General features: G+C 44.6%; 1 protein-coding gene across 1 annotated transcript in view; it reads right to left on the bottom strand.

The window, feature by feature from the left end:
- Positions 1 to 1017: 1017 nt before the first annotated feature.
- The window catches only part of LOC119384146 (neprilysin-1), a 34626-nt gene continuing 26644 nt past the window's right edge, over positions 1018 to 8999 (bottom strand). The window contains exons 7-8 of the mRNA XM_037652441.1: positions 8492 to 8683; positions 1018 to 1374 (exon numbers count right to left, since the gene is read on the bottom strand). Of these exons, the coding sequence (XP_037508369.1) occupies positions 1018 to 1374; positions 8492 to 8683 (549 nt within the window). The remainder of the gene's footprint in view (positions 1375 to 8491; positions 8684 to 8999) is intronic.

The following is an 8999-nucleotide window of genomic DNA, read 5'->3' as shown; positions in this document are numbered from 1 at the left end:
CCATGGGAATGATGGGTAGTACACGGATTTGCCTAGTCTTCGTGCTTGTGGGCTTCGAACGCACTTGTGGCTTTGTTTATTGCTATGTTTTCGCTTTCTTTCGGATAAAAGAATGGATCGTTGTGAACTTCGTGACCAGATTTGAATCGGTGAGCCTAAAGAAGTTAAAGTGGCGAAGTGAAACTGCTGACTTTTGCTCAACTTCGTTTTGCGACAAAGCGGATGCAGGCCACGCGGAGCCAAACGGAGCCGAAAGAACGAAGTTTAGACAAATCCGTGTACTACCCATGATTCCCATGCTGGCTGAAGCGCGATGCATTGCAGCTCCCATAGACACTAGCGCCAGAGTTCCCTCTAGTAAGTATTGTAGGAAACTCTATGCCTGTGTCAGCTTGTCGCCGAGTGTTCTCGAGGCCACACTCGGTAGTCCTCCGCGTAAAAACACCCTACAAACCTCCTGCGAATCAGACAGGACTAGCGCGGAGGTATTCTCCGTCTCTTTAGTTCTTATCGCTAGCGCAATAGCCGCTGCTTCCGCCGTTGCGGTACAGGTCGTGTTAACCGACGCTGAGAGACGCCGTAGTGGAGGGCTATGAAAATTTTGACCACATGGGGTTCTTTAACGTGCACCTAAATCTAAGCACACGCGCCTCCAGCATTTCGCCTCCATTGAAATGCGGCCGCCGCGGCCGGGATTCGATCCCGCGACCTTGGGGTCAGCAGTCAAGCACCATAACCGCTAGACCACCGCGGCGGGTCACGAGCGTATACATGGCGAATAACCAGAGGACGCGAAGCTCTTAAGGCAACGTTAGAAAACCCTGACATTTTAAACCGATCTTGAAATCTTGAGGCGCGCTGCCGCCTGCATGTAGATGTGCCTTCACGCCTTTCCTAAAGAGCCCTTTCTTCCATGGTTTTGAGCAGAAGCGGACTTGCACAGAGAGATCGTGCGTATCCATTTACTCCGCTGTTGAAATCAGCTTTATGAAGCAGTGCGTTGAAGAAATGTCGATATCAGTGGAAGTTGCACCTAACGAGCGGGTTCATGGGCGCGCCCTGGGGGCAGCTGAAGGCGGCCCCGAAGTCGCGCGTGTTCATCGCGGGCGTGTTGCAGCGCAGGAACGGCGGCGGGTACACGGCGTTCCGCTCGAACGCGTAGCCCTGGAAGGCGCAGAACACGAAGCAGCCGCTGACGAAGAACAGCTGCTGCGCCGTGTAACCCAGGGGGTTGGCCGGCTTGGTGTAGATAAGCGGGTCGGACTGCGTCAACGCCTTGAAGGCGAGGTAAGCCTTCTCGAGACCAGCGTTGTCGGCGAACGCCTCCGAGATGGAGTTGTTGCCCAAGGTCTGGCTGCCTGAACCGTCGTTGACCTGCCAGAGAAACCACGTGCACAGGTAGTCCGAATGAAACGATCGCTGCTAAGTTAGTGTTGCCTGCTGAATATCCATAAACAAGGAACATCGTCTAAAAGAGTGGGCGCTAGTATTTACCGACTCGCCCAGTAATCCATCCTTCTGAGCATTCTCAGCATGAAAGTATTATTATAAAACCGACCTTCATATAACGAGTGCGCATTGTAACGTATACGCAAGGTGTATGCGCAGAACGTGGATGCATATATTGCACGTGTACATGGTTCACTATCGTCTGATGAAAATGAAAATAGCAAGTGCGAATGACGACTATCGTCGTCATTCGCACTTGCTATTTTCATTTTGACTCCTATTTTTTCTTTCCTCTACCCAACAGTGGCGGGCCAGAGATACAGCTCCTCCGACCGACTTCTCTGCTTTAATTAAAGTGTTATTTCTCATTCCCTCTCTTTCTCACTGCATGACCATCTTTCTATGCGACCGTATATATTGCCTATGGGAGCAATTGAGAAATACGCAATCGCCCTGATTCGCTAGAGCTGACGCACATCTAAGGGCGCTCAACAAAACAAGCTTTAAGAGTCAAAAGGGAGTCACCGCACCCGTGACTCACTTGCGACAGCTTACGACATGCACCCTTTTCTCACGTGAGACATAGTTACGAAAATAGGTCACCGCTCAAGCGTGTAAACACCGAATGCGATGCTACAATGTAGAATATAAAGAGTTATACGATTGAGGTTGCAGCATAGCTACGCTGTGAGATACCACGCAGTGTTTGTATACGTGTAAACGTGCAGAAACGCGTACAGGAACGCAGTGACAACAAACCTAACCGCATTGTTTTTATTATGCAACGGTTGTACTTAATTTCAAGAAGTGTTTTGTTCGATGATATACATCTCCTTTTCAGCAGTTAGAGCAGCAAGAGTGAAAGTGTTGTTTCGTGAAAGATAATAATACAAATAAATAACATTAAGGTAAGAGCTAAGTGCTATAGAAGGAAGCCAAGGGCTTGTTAGCTGTAAGCATCCCATATTTGTAAAGTGTGTTGCATCATCTCAAGAAAGGAGGGGCAATGTATGTATTATGGCCTTAATGTCATTTTCCAGGGCAACGAACAAGCTAGGCAATTCATGCACTGCGGTTACGAAGCGTTTGAGACAGCGTAGTGCGAACGAGTGGCATGGGTGTAGGATTAAGTATCGTAGAAGAATGCCGGGGCGCGCAAACACGGACGCAAGAAGGAAGTCAAGACACCCCAGACGCCGACTAACAACTGCAAGGGCGCACTACGGACGCAAAAAAGAAGGCACGAGAACTTATCTGCGCATGCCCAGGCAATAGGCGAACCTATCAGTCCGGTCCACGTGGGGGTCTACGTGAAAGATAACTGTTGAGGCAATTGATTTCTTCTTGATCCAAGTTAATCGACGGTTGGCTCACGCATGCGCTACCACTATTATCGATATAGCATGCCTCAATAATTAGACGCGTTTCTTCAGCCCTGTGCGTGTATAAAACTGCGCATTCATCGAACTTTGTCGTGCACTTACACTCTCGACAATGTAAAAATGGATTAGAAGGTGAGCCTCCGGTTAGCGGTCTCTTATGTTCAAATAATCTCTAGTTAATACAGCGACTCGCGCTGTCCTACGTGCCAACTAGCTCATCTCTCTGTTATCATAAAAGAATGGTTGTGTGTGGGACGGCCATCGGGTGTGACATTCGCATATCATGCCCGTAATGTTACAGTGGTCCTACGCCTGGCGTTGCCTGAATAAATGGACGAGGGATCTTAAAGCTTCCCCGAATGACCAGCCGTCATCTAAGTCATATCTACATACTAAGCAATCCAGCTGCGCCCTGTTGTTTTCGGACACAAGAGTCATGTGATGTGCAAAGGCAACACGACACCCTGAGACAATGTAATCGTTTATTTATACACTGATCGGATCGCTCGTGTGTCACTGACTAAGCGACCCCTCGCGTGGTATCGTTGCGAGGCAGTGAGATAATTCATAAGCGTGACACGCATTAACAGTCGGTGATATATGTTGCGCACATTGAGTGACGCATGTTCATCTCGCTTTCAATAAAACAACTCGATTTACAGCACTGCCTATACCTGTTTTCTTACCCCAGCGTAGATGTCTCACGTTGTTCGTCTCAAAAACTGATTGCCAACTCGCCCTGCAAACTATTCATTTATTATGCTATCACTAACTGAAGTTTTAAGCGTATTAATACATGGATTAAGGCATCGCTAAAGCAGGGCATCTCGCACAATTCTTTTGTGCGAGATGCCTGATAGCGCCGTTTATGCTGACTAGAGAGTGGAAAGTATATAATCAATCAATCAATCAATCAATCAATCAATCAATCAATCAATCAATCAATCAATCAATCAATCAATCAATCAATCAATCAATCAATCAATCAATCAACCAATCAATCAATCAATCAATCAATCAATCAATCATTTATTTAACGTGCCCAGGAACAACCGTAGGGTCTTTGTGCTGGCGCACGCAAAAAAAAAACAATAAAAATAAACAATACAATACAGACAGTTTTCAGAAATAAAAAGAGCAAAAACACGTAGACAAAGAGAAATGAACACAAAAGGGGAGGAGTAAAATAAGACAACACGAGAAATATTGACGGGGCATAAAAAATTAGATTGCATATATACAGCTATGTGGAAAGACTGAGAAGGGAAGACTTTGTACATTGTGCCACACTATGTCAAAACAGTGCAAAGCTCGGATAAAAACAATGATTGTGGGCTATGAAAAACGTCAAGATCAAGAAAATTAACATTATAGAGACTTTGTATTCTGTGAACGGTAGAGTGTTGGAAGAAGCAGGCGGGTACATGAAACGGTCTGTTCTCTCTGGTTAACTTACGCGGAATTCGAAAATTTACACAATTGAGAAGTACAGGGCAGGATATGATACCGTGGACTAGCTTGTAAAGAAATAAGAGATCAGAGCGATTTCGTCGGCACTGAAGTGATGGCAGTGATAATAATTCAGCAGTACTTGAACGAGATCCAGAGTCATTTTTAGCAAAGCGATGGTTATATATGCTGAGGAATTTTTTCTGGACTCGTTCAATGGTGTTACCGCTGGATTGAGCAATGCCATTCCATATCACGGACGCATACTCAAGTTGCGGAAGACATATTGCCGTGTACAATTTGTGTAGGGCCATGGGAGACCTGAATTCTCGAGATATTCTACAAACACATCCGAGAGAACGAAGGCCCCGCATAGCAGCACGCTTAACGTGAGAAGAAAAGTTTTACGCGCTGTCAACAACAACACCAAGATCACTGATTTCATAAACCTTGCATAACGGCACAGAATTGACAGAGTATTGAAATGACACGCTAGATGTTTTGCGAGTGATAGACATGAATTTTGTCTTCGAGGTATTCAGAGAAAGGTTATTACCGTCGCACCATTCGGAAAAAGAGCGCAAGTCTGACTGCAGCAAGCGACAGTCGTTAACTGAATGAATTTCCTTAAAAATCTTGATGTCATCGGCATACAAGAGGAAAGAAGAATTACGAATGGCAAAAGAAACATCATTAACGTAAATTAAAAATAGGAGTGGGCCTAATACCTACCCTTGAGGGACCCCACTAGTCACTTTATACAAAGAAGACGTTTGGCCATTTACGGCAACATAACAATATCTAATGAGCAGATATCTCTGCAGGAGATTCACAACTGACAAGTCAACATCAAAGTGCGCAAGTTTAACCATAATCAGCGTGTGGCTGACTACGTCAAAAGCCTTGCTCAGGTCACAGTAAATTACGTCAACCTGTCCTCTCTGAGAAATAGGTGTGGAGATCTGCGTCATGAAACTAGCAAGATTTGTGGTAGTTGAGCGGCCAGCGAGAAAACCATGTTGATTAGGAATCAATGAGTTTTTCACACTAAAAGACAATATGTCGTGAAGAGCCAGCTCGAAGATCTTTGATGTGGCACATAGTAGAGAAATCGGGCGATAATTAGAAGCATCTGTTTTAGAGCCCGACTTAAATACTGGAAAAACACGAGCAGTTTTCCACATGCTTGGAAATGTGGAAGTGTCCAGGCAGTTATTAAATATCGTAGTTAGTACTGGGACAAATATACTACCATAAGCTTTTAGTATGGCGGAGGGGATGCCATCTTGCCCACATGATAAGGATGGTTTTAAGCGCTTAATGCATTCGCAGATAAGATTTTCATCCAGCGACAAAGCACTGGATGAGCTAACCGCCTTGGGCTGTTGTCTGATATCAGTGCTAGAGTCTGAGGCCTTATAAACGGATGAGAAATGCGTGGCAAAACAGTCAGCGACGGCATGCACTTCTACCCCATTTGAGTCCAGTAGTCTGAAGGACTCTCCGCTTTTGCTGGACCGTTTACGTACATACTTCCAAAACTCAGCCGGCCTGTCAGAGGCGCTTTTTTCTAAGAATTCATTATACGAACTATGATCCCGTTTATATAGGCGTTTAGAGAGAGTTCGAAGGAAGCTGAACTCTTCCTTCCACTCGCTGGATGGAGAACATTTAGATTTCCTGTGTGCGTGATTTTATGCTTCAGGGCACTGATAAGTTCAGATGAGAACCAGTGGGGATATTTACGTTGTTTAGGTGTATATTGGGCAATAAAATTACGCATGCTGCTCAGTACAAGCTCCGTAAACCGATCAACCTGCTCATCAACATTTGGTTTGTCAGTAACCTGTGACCACTCAACGGTAGACAAGTGATGATAGAGGCCCGTGTAATCACCTCGCTTGAAGGCAAATCTCGGAGATTTGTTTACGTAACTGCTGAAGCTCGTTGTTTCGGCTGATGCGGATAATCTTACGTTAAGTGGTGGGTGGAATTTGTCCGGACGTACAAGAGAGATGTCGGAGCGGGAAACTTCAAGGGGTTGATCGTTTGACACACACAGGTCTAAGACGTTGCCACTGGAATTGACGACTGAGTTATGTTGCAGTAGGGAATTAAACGCCAGAAAGTCCAAGAGCAGGCTGCACTTTTTCTCTATGAAATGATTGTAATGAGAAAAAGTAAGCGTGCTCCAGTCAATTCCAGGTGCATTGAAATCCCCAAGAACAATAATTCTGTGCCCACTATGAGAAGATACCACAAGTTCAATGGAAGACATGACATCATGAAACGAGGCAGGGGACATGCTGGGCGGTAAATAGAAACATCCAATCAACAATTTTTCACTGCGCTCAAGGTTGGTTTCTAGCCAAATGGATTCTTCGATAGTTTCTAGGTCTTTCCGTCTAACGGATTTCAGTGAATTGTCAATGGCACTCAGCACGCCACCGCCTTTCTGCTTGGTTTCACTGAAATCTCGGTCACTGCGGAAGGTGGTGTAGGTCGGGGGAAAAAAGTCAGATGAGGGAATTTCAGCGCCTAGCCAGGTTTCAGAAATAGCAATAATAGGAAAAGAAGACGAAAGAACATTAGAGAAAAACTCTCGTGTCTTGGTACGTAGACCACGAGCATTTTGGTAGAATATGTCTACGTTACACGGCAATAATAGCAATAATAATAATAATAATAGGGTCATTCCACGCCAACTGTCCCAGCCTTGCGATTTGAATGAAAAAAAAATCGGGGACTATCTATCCAAAGCCAGAAGCCTTCCGCCAAAATATTTTTGGCGAAAAAAATTGTTCAGTGCCGCAAATCGTATGTGAAGTTTTTCGGAAAACTCGAAACTATACCTCGTAAAATGCGTTTTCAAAAAATCTCCTCTTCATATATTAGGTTAGGACAAATTTTCCCCTACATAACGATCGTAGGCTTCTCACTTAAAATAAGTTTTACGAACATTTACGCTTTCGTGTTTTTTTTTATGCGGCCTTAAATATGGACAATATAACCCATATTGGGGACTTTTTTTTATAGAAAGGCGACGTTCAGTGAAATGTAATATTTTGTTTTAACTGATCACCAGGAAGTTTTACTGTAGCCCAAAAATAGTTTGAGACGTATATGGCGTGAAATGGTATGTACAGCTGGCGACAAAGTTAAAAAAAGTTCATTTTTGCACACGTTTAGTCGTAAATTTAACATTGAGGTGGTCCTAGTAAAATTATGCTGAATAGCGCATTTACTAGCAACATTAGTTCTCTACTGACTCAGAAAGTTTTATTAAATTACTTTTTGTTTTAACCAAGAAAAAAAATTTCAAGTTGTGTTCTGCCGCTGTCTCTTCTTGCTCGTGTTTTGTCTTCGCATGAAAGAACGCGTCTAGCGGTAAGTACAACCTATATGTGGGCGCGAGGTTCGCCACCGAACAGCTAGACAACCTAATCATCTTTGCCCGTACTTATTTGAATACTTCACTAGCGAGTATTGGTCTGAGTCAACGAGAAATGCGAACCCCACTGGAGCGAATTTAACCACGTGCAGCTGTCCATTGAAGGCCGGCATAATGTGCTTACGCAACAGCGGAAAGTGACACCGATGCGTGCAACACCCCGTTGCCTGCGCAAAATTTAAAAGTGGGAAAAGTAACATTAGTTGCTTTAACACAGCAGATAAGTTGTACTCATGAACCAAAACAGTCGTATATAAGTGATGAGTATATTTATAAGTGAATCGCATGTAAGTGATGATGTTTGACCAGTGACCGTGAATTGGTGCAAAAGTACAACATGCATTTCATATTACAGCAACAAAATTTTTCTTTAATCGCAGCGTTCTTCCCACTTTTATATCTGTGCGCAGGCAACGGGATGTTGCACACATCGGTGTCACTCACTCATGGAACATAAGTTTGCCCTTAGGGCTTCCTAGGACTCAAGCTCACCAAAGTTTTCCTCAACCGGACTCACTCGGACTCATGCTCACTAAAATTTGTCTCAATCGAACTCACTCGGACTCAAACTCACCAAAATATTACTCACCCGGACACACTCAGACTCACACTCCGGGCTCGATCTGAGTCTGAGTGAGTCTGAGTGAGTCGACTCATAAGTGAGTTTGGCGACCTATGGACATCACATCACTATACTCGTAAGTAGGGAACCTGAAGAACTTAAGAGAGCTTGAGAAGCTCTATGGCGGTGCTCTCCCACCTGTTTGGCGAGGCAGTTGAGGCGAGCGACGAACTCCTTGCGCGACGACGGGCTGTACAGCGTGAACGGCTGCACGTGCTCGTCGAGGGACGAGATGCCCACGTGGAACGCGTGAGACAGCTCGTGGCCGATGATGCGTCCCAGGCTGCCGTAATTGATGGCCATTTCTTGCATATCAACGGCAAACGGAGACTGCGCCGTCCAAATACCGCGCAGTGTTATGTCGGAAAAGGCACGTGTATAACTGTCGCGCTCACATGTGTGAGCTGCAACGCGCGAGCGCGTGGCAAACCTCTGAAACGCCTTAGGAACCCTTCGTTTTCTCTTCTGTCCTTGTGTGTCCCTTTTCTGTGCTAACGCCCCACATAAGTTATGCAACATTAAAGAGTCCAGCGGTTTGTCCATAAGTAAGAATCTTATCCGGCAAATTGTACAGTAAACTTTATTATTATTATTATTATTATTATTATTATTATTATTATTATTATTATTATTATTATTATTATTA

This window comes from Rhipicephalus sanguineus, chromosome 1, assembly GCF_013339695.2.
Source record: "Rhipicephalus sanguineus isolate Rsan-2018 chromosome 1, BIME_Rsan_1.4, whole genome shotgun sequence".
Classification (NCBI taxonomy): Eukaryota; Metazoa; Arthropoda; class Arachnida; order Ixodida; family Ixodidae; genus Rhipicephalus; species Rhipicephalus sanguineus.
This window is presented reverse-complemented; position numbering and strand designations above follow the sequence as displayed.